The sequence below is a fragment of the Myotis myotis genome, unplaced genomic scaffold (genome assembly GCF_014108235.1).
Source record: "Myotis myotis isolate mMyoMyo1 unplaced genomic scaffold, mMyoMyo1.p scaffold_m19_p_6, whole genome shotgun sequence".
In the NCBI taxonomy this organism is placed as follows: Eukaryota; Metazoa; Chordata; class Mammalia; order Chiroptera; family Vespertilionidae; genus Myotis; species Myotis myotis.
This window is the reverse complement of record NW_023416368.1, coordinates 72,735,396-72,752,834: the sequence shown is the minus strand read 5'-3', so window position 1 is coordinate 72,752,834 and position 17,439 is coordinate 72,735,396. Positions and strand designations below refer to the sequence as shown.

The 17,439-nt window shown below is 32.7% G+C and overlaps 1 protein-coding gene across 2 annotated transcripts in view; it reads left to right on the top strand.

The window, feature by feature from the left end:
* The window catches only part of FBXO8 (F-box protein 8), a 40,036-nt gene that overhangs the window by 10,986 nt on the left and 11,611 nt on the right, over positions 1 to 17,439 (top strand). For both annotated transcript variants that reach the window (XM_036312692.1, XM_036312693.1), the window contains exons 2-3: positions 4,085 to 4,421; positions 7,549 to 7,675. In XM_036312692.1, coding sequence (XP_036168585.1) covers positions 4,093 to 4,421; positions 7,549 to 7,675 — 456 coding nt within the window. In that variant the 5' untranslated portion in view covers positions 4,085 to 4,092. The remainder of the gene's footprint in view (positions 1 to 4,084; positions 4,422 to 7,548; positions 7,676 to 17,439) is intronic.

Below are 17,439 nucleotides of genomic sequence, written 5' to 3'. Positions count from 1 at the left end.
ATTTTAAGAGTTTGAAACCATGTAAGAACTCAGCATGAAACTATCATATTTTCTCTCTCTTTTAGAGCCAAATGTTGAAGCTTACTAATGATAACATAAGGCCCTGTTTCATGCCATTTCTATTGACACCACCATAAGGCATGCTGAAGTTCAAAAATGTTTTGTGAAACATAAGGCAGGATTTTGTTTTTTAGGTTTTGGTGGTTTTTTAAAATGTAGTCATTGATATAAAAAAATTGCTTTTATGAAGGGAACAAATAACCATGTCTAAAATATCAGATAGAGGATGAAGAATTATGTAAATAAATCTTACCATGCTAAGCAAGTGTCAACATGAACAAATGAGATTATTTGGTGTACAGAACACGAGGACAATTAAGCATCATTAAATATATTTTACCAAAGTACTCATGATTTTTACTTTGTGAAAATATTATTTTGTCAAAACAAAGTAATAGATAACATCTTAGTGGCTATTAGCCGTGGAATGAAACTTTATATGCATTATCTCACCTAATACAACAGCCTTTTAGGCTCTAAGTATTATTTTTTTACATTATATATGAAGAAACTAAAGTTTAGAATAATCAAGTAAGTCCCCCAAGGTCCTGTAAGTAATAACCAGTGGAGTGAGGATTTAAACTCCTCTGTTGGACTTCAGAGTCCAAAACACCACTCCATCCATGACTTGCTTCACAATGTCTGCAATGGATATCATGTCTTTTTGAGAGTTTTATCACTTTTCTGGGAGTTCCATTCACATTCCACATCCCTGTCACCCTAATGAAGATTGGGAGTGGGGTGGAACACTATAAACACCCTTTCTTTTCTCTATCGGATAAACTTATGATATTAATCTTCCTCAAGTGGTTTATTGTACTGTGTTCTTGCCCAGTATCAACAGCTGCTTTAAAAGAAAAATGGAGTCCCAAAAGGGCAATTTGCAGTATTATTTAACAGTAGGAGAATAGAAAATGCCGTTTTCTTTGTCTGAATTATGTGTACATCAGCTTAAAACTTTCCCTCTCCCCATCAAGTTTTTTTGTGTGTGGTTTTTTTTTTTACTTTTTATTTAAGAACCAGCTGCTGCCTTTACCTCTTTCTACCTGCCGGATGCTTTCTGAATCACATTCAGCGCTCAACTTTAGTGATCCCCATTAAAGTCCAGAGCCTGGGGAAATCACCCTGAGTCTGTGTTTCCTAGCAGCATCCCTGAGAGGAACAGCAGCTGCTTAACCATATGCCACTGGAAAGATGCTGTAGGGAAATACACAGAAACTGATACTAAATGCCTTCAACCTTGAGACTTCAAATACCATAGTTACCATGTTCGATTTTTTTACCTTTAGTTGTGCTAAGGTAAAGAGACAAATACGTTTAAGTATCTAAAATGACAGGCTACATGAGCTTTAGCAATCAATGTGATTTCTAGATATTTTCTTTCTAAGATTAATGCAGAAATAGCCATGATGAAAATAATACCTTTCTTTATAATCTCAAAATGTTAAATATGTATCAAAATTAAATTATCCATTGGGTGAACTTAAAATTCCTTACAGATTTATGTTGATATTCTGTATTTTTCTGTTATTTTATTTTTGTTTTGTCTTTTCCAGGATGTCATAATTAAAGTCATGTTACATATGACTTTTTAGATTGGTTTCTTTCACTTAGTTGTATGCATTTAAGTTTCATGCATGTCATTTTATGGCTCGATAGCGCATTTCTTTTTTGTAGTAAATATTTCATAGTTTGGATGTACCATAGTTTATCCATTCACCTATTGAAGGACATCTTGGTTCCTTACAAGTTTTGGTAATTATGACTAGAGCTGCTATAAACATATACGGTAAAAGCATGTTTAGTTTTCTAAGAAACAACCATATTACCTTCTAAAGCAGTGGTTCTCAACCTTGGCTGCACATTAGAATCACCTGGGAATCTTTTTAAAATCCTGATTTCTGGGCCTCATCCTCCAGAAATTCTGTTTCTTTGTTACTAATGTTGTGGCCCCACCCCATAACAAAGAAACAGAATTTCCGAAGGATGAGGCCCAGAAATCAGGATTTTAAAAAGATTCCCAGGTGATTCTAATGTGCAGCCAAGGTTGAGAACCACTGTTGTAAAGTGACTGTGCCATTTTGCATTCCCACATACTTGCCAGCATTTGGTGTTGTCATTATTTTGGATTTCAGTCATTCTAGTAGATGTGTAATAGTAGTTATCTCTTTGTTGTTTTGATTTGTGATTGCCTAAATATGTGATGTTGAGCCTCTTTTCATATGCATATTCGCTATCTGTATATCTTTTTTTTTGGTAAGGTGGCTTGAGATCTTTTGCTCATTTTTAAGTGGGTTATTTGTTTATTTTGTTGTTGACTTTTAAGAGTTCTTTGTATATTTTGGATACCAGTCCTTTATCAAATAAGTGTTTTGCAAAGATTTTCTCCCAATCTGTGGGTTGTCTTAAGATTCTATAATAAAAATAAGAATGTAATCACTGTAGCTTAATCACAAATAGAGGAACTGCTACAATTCTTGTGCTTTGTGTTGTAGGGAGGAAAGATTATCTTTTGTGGTTTCTTTGCAAAAACAAATTTCCTCACATTTTAAAATCATTAATAGGTTTCTTCTCTTTGTATCCCCATCCCTTAATAATTTAAGCTCCTGTAAGTGTAAACAGTTCACTGTAAGAAGGAAGAGTGAAAAATTATGCTGGATTCTTTTTTTGTTTTCATCAATAAGTGATCTGTTATAATGGCTATTATCCAAATAATAGCCAGTAATTCCGTAAATGTACACATGAGTCATGTATTTATAGATATTGAAAAAAATATCGTTGACATCTTTTGAAATCCTACTCAATTTTCAAATTGTTCCTGATAATTTTCATAAGTTCTGGCCACCCGTGGATTTTATTTCTTGGTTTTGTTTTTGCTTTTGTTATCTTTTGTTAGTCATTATTGTAAACAGCTAATTAAAACAAACCCATATTTTAAGGTCTGGTTATGCTATGAAATTTAGTTTAATGATTTTATACAAAAATCAATTTTCCCCCAAACTTTGAAATATGCATACATTCTAGTAATCAACTTGGGTTTATAAAACAAGAATATTTTGTTAGGAAAAGAGATCATGAAAATAACTACTTATATTAGTTAAGAGCTCTTTCTGATTTCATTTTTCGTAATGAATTTATTTGCCTAGGAAAAGTTACTTATTTTAAAGCTAAGATCAAATGTAAAGTCCGGGCCATTAATTTTCTATATGTTTATATACGATGAAGTCCAATATTTGCAACAGATAAATGTGGAAGTGCTCTGGTTGGAGGTCAGTGGGTGGCGTGGAGGAGACGAGCACACTCTTGTCTGCCTTTTCCAGTTATCTCTGAGGAATCCATACGCCTATATGGAAAAGAACTGGAAAATTAGTCTACATTATTTTTACTTAAAGCAACAACAAAACCAAATAGTCATTATTGAGCTATTTATCATGGCGTTCTAGGTGTCTAATTTATAAGGTTTCTGAATTAGACTTCAGGGCCTATGTTACATTTTATTACAGTCTACAACATAAATGTAGACTGGCAAGAATTAAACTAAAAGCCTGTTTCACAGCTGTTATGCATCTGGGAGTTTGGTTAAAAGGGGCTAGCTTAGCTTAGCCTGATTTGTGATAAAAAGCAGGGTCTAGAGGCCTTTTAACTCAAGTCCTGTGCTCTGATCAGAGCTCTATTTAATACTGGCCCATAAGTCCACATAATTATAATTTGTAAGAGTCTTTAGGACACCAGTAACTTTTAAATCTCACCATGTGAAAAATTATTATGTCACCTGTGGACTTTAAAAGTAGTTAGCAAACTGGGATAAAGGTGATAATCAAACCAAATATTTCTGAAACTTTCTCTGTCCAAGTTTTCTACGTATGATGTACCAGCTATTCTTTGTAATATATTACTCCTTAATATGCTTTCATGAGGAATGCTAATTCTGATAAATGAATGCTTCATGTCAGAGTTGTTGTACCACTGGGAAACGCAGGTTCCCATTTCAATTTAACCTTTTTACATTTTGGCTTTCTCCCAGGCTTGCAGATGGGTCAGGGTCTGTGGAGAGTGGCCAGAAACCAGCAGCTACAGCAGGAAGGCTATAGTGAACAAGGCTACCTCAGCAGAGAGCAGACCAGGAGAATGGCTGCCAGCAGCATTTCTAACAGCAGTCATCGTAAACAAGTCCAAGGAGGCATTGATATATATCATCTCTTGAAAGCAAGGAAATCTAAAGAACAGGAAGGATTCATTAATTTGGAAATGTTGCCTCCTGAGCTAAGCTTTACCATCTTGTCCTACCTGAATGCAACTGACCTCTGCTTAGCTTCATGTGTTTGGCAGGACCTCGCTAATGATGAACTTCTGTGGCAAGGGTAAGTTCAACTCGAATATCTCTAAACATAATCACCTTAATTGTTCTTTTTATGCTAGTTATATTTGTATCATGAAATGTTTCTTTCAACCAGAGTTGTTCTTTATTAAAACCTGGAAAATCAAGATACAGTTATCATCACAGTCAAATTTGATATTAGGAAAAGAAGGGCAGTATAAAATAAAATAATGAGTTATAGTTATAAGAGAGGTTATCAATCAAGATGCATCAGTTTATTTTAAGTCAAAAATTGTCAGTTTATTCTAAAAATACAAGTCGTTAAGTGAGAATTTATAATCCAAAATTTAGTGTTCACAACGCTGGTATAGTTTGTGCTTCCCTTATAAAGAATAAGTATACTTAAAAATCAATAAATATTCTTCAAATCTTATTGTTTCCATTGGTTACAGATGGAGGATGGCTGTGGTTTTTTCTCATATATATATATATATTTTTTTTTTTGTCAGAGGTGCTTATTAGCATAAATTTTAACTGGTGAATATTTCACCTACTTTTAATTTTTTTCTAACCACTATGTAATCAATAAGTAGGCAAATATTAGAAAGCAAAGAGATCATTTACTTGCTGAACTGAATGTAGATTATAGAAATTTTAACAGCTATTATACCAGTGTAAATTTAAGCTATAAATCTGAGAATGTTTGGTGGAATAGAATCTGCTCTATGGAATCTACATTAATCCTTAAAAAGTACATATACTAGAGTTGTGAAAATATTCTCAAACATAGGAGAATCATTGGTTTTTCTAGCATTCTTTACCAAGATTTGTTTCATTATTTTTAAAAGGGACTTCACAATGATATAAAACATATCTAAAAACAAGTCTTTATGAGACTTGAATTTCTAAATGAAAATCCAATTGAGAGAATTAATAAATTATCTAAATAGCCAATCTTTAGTCAAAATGTATTACCAACAATGACATTCCTCACTCAGGCTTCCAGATGCAACAGAATTACAGTATTAATTAAATAGCTCAACCTCTTAACCTCTAAATAGATATAAATCATCAGTATCATCTTGTCGTTCTCTCATTGTCTTGTCATAGTGAAAGTACTATGGAAGTGAGTAAAATTCTATTAATTAGTAATGTTTAAAATAAATTATGTTTATTGATTTTTAATGATTTAGTATAAGAGGAAATGAAAATACTTTAAAACTTGCTCATTTTATTTATAATCTCTTTTCTACATTTTAGTAGTCCCAGCAAACTTATGTCCTTATCTTTGAAAAAAAGTTTATAACTAAGCTCATCTGAATGAACTCAACCAGAAAGTAGTTTTCACTTGTGATTTAAATCTGGATTGATCATTTTTGAAAGAAATGCTTTCTTTTTGTTTACCACATAATTATGCCTATTTTTATGATGCTTGAATTTTTTTTCTTAGTGATAAATTGCTTCTGTTTTAAATTAAAGGCTAGCTTAGTTTTTATTTTAACTTTGGATGTGCTGAATACTTACTTATGTTGGGAGGTTCTGTAGCTTAGTAATAAAAGTCAAAATCTATGGGAATAGATTAAAGAGGCTACTAAAACACTGATAATTTTCTAAATAAGTTACTAAACTTATTTAAACTGTTTCAAAAATCATTTATTTTATAAAAATAATGCAAGGATGTAAATTAACTATTAAGAAGATATTCTCATATTAAATTAGGTATTTTACCCACTATCTTCACAATTTTTGGTGTTATAGGCTGAGACCGTGGCTTTTTCTTGTTTTTCTATACATTGTGTATGTGTGTGAAAAGAAGGAAGTTTGAGCCCAAAATCAATAATGAATATTAGGAAGTAAAACTACTTTAATGTTTATCTCTACAAGTAGATTTTTGTTGTTGTTGTTGATGATTTTAAATTGAATTTATTGGGGCAACATTGGTTAATAAAATTATATAGGTTACAGTTATATAATTCTATAGTGCATCATCTGTATGTCGTGTACAAGTAGGTATTTTTGAACACACAAAAATCAGATCATTTTGAGGTAGAGTTATTAAAAAATATAATTTCAATATTCTCCATGTCTCTGGAATAATGTGTTTACATTTTATGATCTGTGGTATGTAGTCAGAATTTCTGGCAATGTAATAAGATAAAAGTTTAGCTTTCAAATAATAACCAGTAGTTAATGGCTCTGTACAGAATTGGAAACAACTATCCCAATCTGCAGAAATAATGTGTTTTGAAATATGAGCTGTTAGCATTTTGGGTTTTAATGAATTTTTAATCAATCATTTATCACTGTGATAGTAAAGAGCCAGTGTTTTAAAGCAGTATCTTAAAAATAGTGATGCTTAACATCACAGCTTTTGATGTATGTATTGAAATTACAAACAATTCCTGTGTATAGTTTGCCTGTGAATATATATATATATATATATATATATAGTTAAAAAAAAGTTGTCCTTCTGCCCAGCTATCTTCCCCCCACCCCATTCAGTTTTATGTCCCAATACAGCACATATTTTACTTAATCCTGTTTAGCTCTCGGTTAAGATTGCAAGCTCTGGAATAAGACTCTGTGGGTTCAAATCTTGCCTCTACACAAATTTGCTGTGCAACCTTGAACAACTTTTTTATTGTGTCTGTTTCTTACCTGTAGCACCAACATCATAGGAATGCTGTAAAGATTAATAAGCAAGTTACAATACTGCTTGGTATTTAGTAAGCACTTGAATGTTAGCTATCATTATTACCTATAATAATAAAAATGTAATATGCTAATTAGACCGAACAGCCAGACAATCTTCCTGATGAAGCCGGGGCTCCAAGGGCCGAGGCAAGACACTGGCAGCTGCAAGGGCCGAGCCCCTTGCATGAATTTTGTGCATCAGGCCTCTAGTTTATATTTAGCTTCAAATAGTGCTTACAAATATTATTGATCTTTGTAGCCCACACTTATGTGCTGTCAGAATTGCTAAATTGAAGGAATTTGTCTACTATACTCTAGTAAACAAATTTTAAAAGCATAAAACTAAACATTTTAAACTTTAGAGCTGTAAAATCTATTTTTATATCATTTCATGTTACTATTTTATCATGTTTATACACATTTAACTTGGGGAGTTAAATATGGTAATGTTTTCTTTTTTATTTTATCTTTTATAGGTTGTGTAAATCCACTTGGGGTCACTGTTCCATATACAATAAGAACCCACCTATAGGATTTTCTTTTAGAAAATTATATATGCAGCTGGATGAAGGCAGCCTCACCTTTAATGCCAATCCAGACGAGGTAAGTGAAGAACTTGAGTATTTGTAACAGTTGAACTTTATTACTTTCTTGCTGCAATTTTCCAATAAACTTGCAAGTAAAATCACAAGTCACTGCACGTGCCTTTTCAATCACTGCAAAGCCCAGTATTTGAGTTATTGCTGTTTTTACCTTACCATGTCATGTTCTAATCTCTCTGCCTGCTCACTTTATATGACAACTTCCATGACACATGCAGTCCTCTACTGGACCTGATTGAGATATTGGAGCGCATAAAATACGTTCATGGAAGTTTATTTGCAGAATTTTCTCCTTGATTTGTTTATATTTAATAACAATGCTACTACTTTTATCAAAATGATCACAAAATACATTGTTCTGGTTTCCAACACATCAGAATGTTTTCTTTAAATAATGCCTTTAACAATCTAATTTCATTTGACATAGAAACTGCTTTTAGATTCTGTTATAAAATTGAATAATTTTGTATTCATAATTTAATTTTTTAAAAGACAATAAACAAACACAAACAGGAAAAAGGGAGAGTGGGAGAAGCAAGAGTAACTGCTTAATAATTAATTTTTTCTTAACATAATACATAGGAATGATCAAAAGACAATTCTTTCACTGACTTTTTTCCCTCCTGTTCTCATTTTAATATATCCTGGAAAGGTTCAAATTTTTAGATAGATATTTAAATATATACTAGATTTATCTTAGAAATCTAATATCAATTATAGAGCACTCAGAACTACTAGTTCTAGGTATATTATTTTTTTGTGGAAAAAAATACCTGGCAGTTGTTTTAATTTACCTAATTTTTAAAACCCAACTTTTTGTTTTATTTGTTGTGAAAGTATTAAAAGCTATTTAAATCACACAAATATTTTTTAAATATCTTAACTTTTGCTCAATTATAATTAGAGAAATGCTTCTCCCATGCAGAATATTTAAATATTAAACAGAAATCCGAATTTTATAAATATGCATATAATACAAATGACACCATGTTTTTAAATTTAAATTGATTTTTGCTTGCTACATATGATTTCTTTCTTTGTTAATTTTTTTGTACATGAATGAAAAATAAAACATAACACCACTACAAAGGTTTGCCAATACATACACATTGTAAGTTGTCTTAGCCCCACAAATATAACAAAACCTGATACAAATATTTAAATTACGATATTCTCTCTCTTCACCACTGTGTAAAGAGTTTTTATTTTTAATGAATGGCAAACTGATACTTTGTATGAAAGTAGGATGATTTATAAGTTAAAGTTCAAATTACATATTTGAAGCCAGTACTGGTTTTTATAAATTAATCATTTTAGAAGGCAAATGAGTAGATAAACTATTATAAATTTAGGTTTTGTAACTTGTCACTTTATTGCAATTATTTTCTGGTGCCATTATCATAAAATACACTTACTTTACTTGTTTTTTTATCAAATTCAAATTCTGTCTAATATATAGCAACAGATAGCATGTCACCTTTTTTATCTTGCACTATGAATACCTGCTCTGTACAAGAGATTTAACTAACCACATTATGTTTTTGAAGATTGGCATGGTTTCAGGACTTCATTATTTTTGCTTATTAGAATTAGGCATTACTTGATGCTAACTAAAACAGTTCATATGATGAACTTTATAGTAAGATATATTTCACATCAGTTTCTTGAGTTAATTGAATGATGATTACTGGAGAAGAACTGAAGCAGAATAATACAGTGTTTTACTCTAGATACTTAAGAATCAGGAAAGGAGGCTATTACAAGCCCCAGTCTTATTATGGCCAGTTTCCCAAGGCGTACTGGCTCCTGTCATGACTTATGCTGATGTTGAGTAAAACTGTCATCTTCAATTAATATTACTTGCAAATGTTACATTCTAAGGAAAATGTAACTTGGTAAGTACTGAGTTGTAGATTTACAAAAGTCAGAAAAGGTGGATGTTGCTATTGATATTGACTGTGGTAAGTAGTTATTTCTTGCTAAAGGAGTACCAATTTTTTAAACAAATTGTAAAGCCATTCTTTTTATGCAAAGATGAAAATATAGATAGGCCCTTATATATTAGAATGTGATGGATATTTTTAAATATCTAACTTGGAAAAGCTAGATGTTAAAATATAATCCTATCTTTGCAATACATATGTTAGATTATAGAGTTCTTGTTATACCGCCCCTAGAGTGTTTGGAAGTGGGAGGGGGCAGAGAAAAGAGGCAAAATTAAAGTTCTATTTTTTTTTAATCTGACAAAAATGTTTAGTTTTAAGTCAAATGCTAAGAGGGGGATTGAAGTTATTAATTAAAGTAAGATTCTTAGATCTTCAGAGTTACTTCTCCATCCTACCTCCCATTATTATTGAGAGTTGGCTGTATTTTCTTTTTCTTTACTCCGTGGCCTGATTTAAAGATATCCTGGAGCATTCCAGAAGTATTGAACTCCCTGTTCCGAAAGGGGCACATAGTGCTGCCAAGAGGCATAGGCTGAACCATCACAGTGACCTGTGGTTCCAGAATTCTGATTCTGGGCTTTTATGAACGTCAGTAACTTAGCAGGTGTTGCCTAATAGCAAAATAGAATTCTGCCTTTACCTGAATGTACTTAGGCTATAAATAGGCAAAAAAGGATATTGAAATGCACTTATAGGTGCAGAGAAATGAGGGGAAGTATTTTAATCACTATATTCCATATTTTCTTTCATTGATCAATATAAATAATAATCAATGTCAATTTGCTTGTTTTTCCAAGTCAGGCCTTCAGAATTTAAATCACATAACTGAAAGGGATATCCAAATAGATGTTTTCATGTAGAATTTCTCTGTATGAGTTGTACGTTAGTCATACTTAGAAGACTTTTGACACTTTTTTGAGAACTAAAAATTAGCACTTTTTGGAGGGTGATTTTCTTTTTCCCCCTCCTCACTGGAGCACTGTCATCAGATGTGTTATATTGGCTTAGTTTAAGCCTAAGAAGCAAATTCGTTTTGATATGTTTAAATGTAAGTGGTGTTTATTGTAAGTACTTGAGATAAGATGTATATAATTGTTCAGTATTGTAAAAAAAAATAGTCTACCTTTCCATAATTTCTAGTTCTCTACTTAAGATTTGATAGCAAGCATCATTAAAATATTATCAAAATAAGAATACTTACAGCCACAGGGAACAAGATTCTCCAAAGGACATCGTTCATGTCACGGATATGGGTAACCAAACTCCACAGCAACTGGGGTGGGGGAGAAGATCTGCACAGTCTGTGGTACGATTTATCTAGCACGCTATTGTTGTATGCATGCCATTGTGATCTCAGCTGTATGTAAAGTCTTGATCTTGTGCATGAGCTTGTGTACTTTGTGGCAGGTGACCACATTCTAGTAAAGGAATGTGCTAAAAACCATCTGTTTACATTAGGCTGTATTTCCCCTGCATGTATGAGTTCCGTGTGTTGATTTTATCCCACTAGCAGTATTGTAATAAAGTAATTTTACTTATCATCCAGTCAGCTATATTCCTTGTGCTCCATTTAATATTAAACATTTTCTTGACCTAGTTATTTTTAAATTTAGTCTGAAAAATTGATAGTGAACATGTTTCTTTAAACTCTATTATAGGTTTATTTTTGTCTAAGTATGTTCTTTAAAAGTTTTTAAACAAAGTAATCCTCATTGTGGTCAGCTATGAGAAGTCTTTATTTTTAACTATATCAGCACTTTTTTTTTCCTGTGTTCATTCAAAAAGACCCACATGCATACAGTTTTATGCATTTTGTTAAATTGATCTGGGGTAGAACCTGTTATGAGAAATATTTTAAATTTGACCTGTGCATGTGTTTTACATGGAAATGCAAAAGATAGTTATTTTTAAGATAACATATTCTTTTTGTTGTTGGACCAGCTAAAATATAATTAGGAAATTTGTAGTTCTCCATTAAAGGAAGGAAAACAAGCGTTTATACTCAATTCTTATGAATAACATCTCAGAAATTAAATCTTACTGATTTTTTTCATTACCATTACTTCATAGAATAGCAACAGTGATGAAAAAGAACTTTTATTTTTATTGCTAGAGATAGAAAATCTTGATTTGGTGTCAGAATTTACAGATAAGCATGTATTCTTTGGCAGTTAGATGAAGGTATACTTTGCATAATGTTTGATAGCATAAAGAAAGAAAGGTAAACTAAACTTCCTAAATTCTTAGCTTATGTTATAAATGGTGCTCTTCACTTTGCTGCTCTACTCAGCCTATGTCACATTTTATGATCTGCTACCTGCAGTACCCATTTCTCCCTGTATGTGCCAGCTAGGGTGTTTGGGGCTTGAAGGACCGGAGAACCTAACTAATAATAATAATGTCTTAAGCCATATACATATATTTACTTCAAATGACACCCAAAGATAGGTATCCCATTCTTGATAACAAGATGGCTACCGCTGCTCAAAATATCTCATTCTCTTATGAAAATACCCTCAGCACAAAGAAGGCAGTCAAAGAACTCAAATTCCTTCTGCTTATTAGGGGAGAGGGTTCTTTTTCAGGAGCCTCCAATGTACTTGTGCTCATTTCTTATGAACAGAACTGAGTCAAATGTACACCCCTAGAACAACAGAGAACAGAATAGAAAGGATTACATGACTGACTAAACATGATTTAGTAACTGTGACTGAGATGCTAGAGAGCGGAATGGCCTTTGGGCAGGCATCCAGGCATCTGCAGCACTATTTTTTACTAGTGAGCCACTTGGAAAATTTGTAATTCTGCTTCCCTTATTTCTGGACTCTGCTGGTTTAGAGCCCTTAATACCCAAAGGGGGAAATATTGTAACAGAGGTACAATTCCAATTGGTTGCTGAAACTACCTTCTGGCTATATTAGGTCCTTCTGCCACTGAGCAAACAAGCCAAAACAAAACCAAACAAACAAAAAGGCTGTGAGGGTAGGTAAGGATGCTGTGGTTGAGGTGATTAGGCCTAATTATCAGAAGGAATAGTTACTGGCACACTGGGGGTGGGGGGACAAAAGGCGGAAGTCAGGAGATGTTTTAGAGTTCCTTCTAATACCACTATATCCTGTGGTAAAAGTAATTTCTAAAAAAAAAAAAAAATCACAGTATCCTTATATAGGCAGCAGTGAAATCCCATCACTTAGACTCTCACTATAAACCAGCCCCAGCCTCAAAAGTCAAATATAGATTATTCCAAGCTAATCATGTTAATTCTAGTCCCCTTAGCTTCCATGACATCCATTTAATCCAGTGGTTCTCAACCTTCCTAATGCCGCAACCCTTTAATACAGTTCCTCATGTTGTGGGGACCCCCAACCATAAAATTATTTTCATTGCTACTTCATAACTGTAATTTTGCTACTGGATGTATTTAAGCTACCCCTGTGAAAGGGTCATTCGACCCCGAAAGGGGTTGCGACCCACAGGTTGAGAACCGCTGATTTAATCCATTCTGACCTGTGAGATTGAAGAAGATGGTGTGGAGAAAGATTTTTTTAGGTTTTAAAAAGAGACAAAGAGAAGTGTGTGTGTGTACGTACACATATGTACATTGCACACTCTGGACATTGGTGTATGAGGATATTATGATAGGAGCATTAGCAGCCATGAAAGTGTTAACAACATACTGAGAATGACACATTAGAAAGAAAGAATGGGGTCCATAATGCTATGTGTGAGCCTAACAACCCTGGAACCATATTAGTTTGCAACTTCTTGTTATGCAAGGCAATAAATTCCTTTACTTTTTTTGAATTGAGATTCCTGTTGTTTGTAGTCAAACACATCCGAGTACTGCCTAATCATCGTCCTCATCACTATTACTGCTATTACCTAAACTTACAGGAGTCTGATATGTAATCCCAAATACATTTTTATAAAAATAAGCATTGTTCTTTCTCATTAGTAAATTAATTTTATCCCCAGATTTGCTGATGAGAATTTAACCAGAGCAAAAGGAGCTAGTTGACAATGAAAGGAGTCCCTCACCAAATATAGCTTCTGCTCTCTAAGAATTGTTTACCCAAAAGAGCCAAAATGCTCAAGTTTATTGGCAATGTCCCTTCCTTTGGATCAGCATGAGAGTCAAAGTGAAAAACTGCCTCTCAGGCACTAAATATTATTCTCTATCTAGATAAGTTAATACTTTCAGTCTGGTTAGTTACAACTAGTCAAGTCATACTAAACTGCAGGCCATTCACTCTTTCAAGGGCAACATGATATGTGCATGGGTATATATGTGTATATACATCTACTTTTTAATCTAACTTATATGTGTTGATTTTATGGTTAAGAAGGCAACTTTATCCTGTGTCTATTTAGGATAAAGATTTATTTTATTATTTATTTAACTTTATTCTACACTCTGACCTGGCCACAATATATCATGGCCACCCTCTCTTGGCCTCTCTTGTCTCTAAGAGTCATTCTAGCATGTGGTTTAGGGTCAGCCCACTGAAGGATGTTTGTAGACTCATCTTTTTAGAAGCTTCAATGAGAATCAGATTTCCCAGGCTGTTTTATAGCCGTATTCTAATTGAAAAAGAGATTTAAGCCTATAGTTCTCCGTAGTTTATTCTTCAGTTGAACCACTTGATGAATTTTCCTTTTGTTTTCTTCAGTATGCTTTGGGAGATACTAACTTGTTATCTCATTTAGTGTGGACTGTGTAGGGTAAAAGTAAACTGACATTAGGAGACAATGTATTAATACAGGACTTTGAACTAAAGGAGAGAATCAAATTAGAATATTTTAATTAGAATATTTTAACACCACAAGACCTATATTACAAATTTTAAAGTGCGAAATGCTAAAATGAGCAGTATTTTTTACTTTGTTTGAGTTTTGTTACCAATTTAGATAAATGTACCTAAACATTTGCAATATTTTATTAATATTTTAAGTACATTTCAAATAAAAATTTATTTGTTTTTTTATTTCCTTTCATACCCTATCTGACCACCTTGAGACCTCTGAAATGTTCTTTATTATCTCATGTGACCACTGTTTTAATAAAACTTGACATCAAAATATCTCATTCTCATTGATATCACTTGCTAGATTTACTTTCTCAGCTTTAGTGTCCAAGGTAGTTGTCTCGCCTATGACTTTTTCTGAATCTAGCAATTACTGCTTACCAATATCACAGTAGATGTCACTCCAAAATGTAAGTGTTTTAATAAAACTCTAAAAGAAAATTATTTTCTCAGTTCTTGGATGTCACCAATTATACAGCATCCATCAATTTAATTGTAGCTTTTGAAATATGGGGGTTTGAAGGAAACACTACATTAAATGCGACTTTTTAGTTAACTAATTGTAGTATACACCTATACATAAGAGTATATGATTTTCCTATATGTTATTATAATGTTTAGAGATTCCTTCCAAATAATCAAAGTCTTAGATCCTCGTGAACCAATTTTGGCCATTAGCAGTTAACTGTATCGTCAAAATGACATGTTGGTTTTTATTATTTGGACTGGTGACTCAGAACTTTGAGAGTTTATAATTTGAGGCATTTCATAGCATACTGGAGTTTTGGTATAATTTATAGATCTTTGTTGTTGTTATTAATTGTTTTTCTTTTTTTCTCCCTTAGTTGAAATAGATAATCCTTAAATTTACAGCTTTTCTTAAAAGTTAGCTGGAATCTTTTATATATATACTCATGTTCATTCAACAAATTTTAAGTATCTCTCCATTTACTAGTTATATGACTTTCACCTGGGGCAAATTATTTGAACTCTTTGTGCTTCAGTTTCACCATCTGTAAAATGGGGAAATAATAGTTCCTATATCATTGTGGTATTCTGAAGATTAAATGAAATAATGTATGTTTAGTGCTACTAAGAGCTTAGTACTTCTGAGTGCTCACCAGAATGTAGCTTTAAATTTATACTACAGGTACAACTACAACTTTACTACCAAGAGGCAGGCACAGCTCTCGGCTCTGGGGTTTTTCCTCTTTTGGAACTTTTTTATCTGATAGATAAATATTGACACCTGATGATGGTCCTTCATGAAATATGCATTGGTCACACCAACATCTAGTTTTTGACAGTGATACTCTTTGCCTTTCTTTTCATTTCCTGATATCTGATAAGCAGTTTTTTGCAAATATTACATAGCAATTTTTTGTTTCAGGGGTGCTACTTAGTTTAGTCCCTTTGAGGACATTGTAAGCATTACAATTAGGGGTCCAAAATTATGTTCAAAGTAAACATGTTTCTTGGATGGACAGATACTTTAATTACATGAATAAGTACATACATGTGCTGGCAGCAAACTACCACTTAAACCCCAACTTGCTTCCATTCTTTTCTACTATTAAGATTTGTTGTTTTTTTAATGTTATTTTGAAATTGTTTAAGAGCTGTTAAAATATTTCTATGAATGTACAACTTAGAATGTGGGTAATATAAAATTGTAGAGTTAGTCATTTAAATCAATACACATGCACATTGCAAATGCAATTTTAAAATTAGCTAACATTGGTGTTCAATTTTGTCATTTTCTCACTAGTTTGAATTGTTATTAATCATGCCTTCACCTAATAAAGTTTTATCTTGAGTTTTATAAAAATGTTTTCTTTTTCTAACTTCCAGATATATTAGAGGTAAAAGGACATTTTCAAGAAGCTTATCTCAACTACCAACAACTTTGTCAATAATAATTACAATAATGATTGCTATATTTAATTATTAGTAGTAATTTATCAATTAGGAAGTAATTTCATATTTATCATCTTATTGCTCTATCCTGTCATGGGTTTGACTCTTTTGGGGACTATTAGAACTCACGTATGTGGCTCTTTTTCTGTTTGAGGCTATTAGGACTAATTAATATGGACTTTTTGTTATCTAAAACCTTAGATACTGAGGTTCATGTTATTATGTCTAATGTCATTGCTTTCTCTCCTGTGAAGAAGAATTAGAAAGATCGATCCACCTCTCTTCCATTTTCCCTGGACTCCCTTAGAGGGGATTTCCCATTTTTCTTTTAATTTTCTTTGAACTATTCCTCCTTAATATGAGATTTCCTATTAACTTCTTCTGGCAACAGATAATTTAGGGTGTCTGTGTGACTGTTCTCGGCAATTCCTGAGCATTGTGCATTTTAATGTACTGAAAAATCGTTCATAAATTGTTCTTGGAAGTTGAAATCCTTGTCAATTCAAACAAGTACATAAATAAACTGATTTCATTCCATATTTTGTACTGAAAACTGAACAGTATGACCTTCATTATCCTCCAGATAAAATGTGATGTTCTGACCAATTTCAGGAATTGGCTACAGGATATTGGCACTCTCTTCTCTCTATACTGTCACTTCTCTATTAAGATTGGGGGAGTATGGACAGTGTGTGCTCTCTCTTCCTAGGGAAGAGACAAAACTTAATCTGTGCTCAGATTTCAAACTAACATCAAAATTATCTTTACGTTTATTTTCCAATTTCCAGTGTCTCCTTTCCTTTGAGTTATAAGTCACACAGAGCCTTGCAGAGAGTAGCCTAATTATGGGTACCTGAGTAAGAGGAAAACATTTCTCTTATAAAGCAATCTTTCTACATAAGACAACTTTAAAAATTTAGGCATAGTTTTTACTCTTATCTTTGAATCTAGTGACTGGATTGAGAATAGCAATCATTATATGTATGAGTAGGTTGGATTACCATGATTAAAAGCATTGTGTGACATTTCTGAAGTATGTGCTAAGGTCAGTTTTACACATATGAGATGGCATGGAAACTTACAGAAGGGAGAAAACA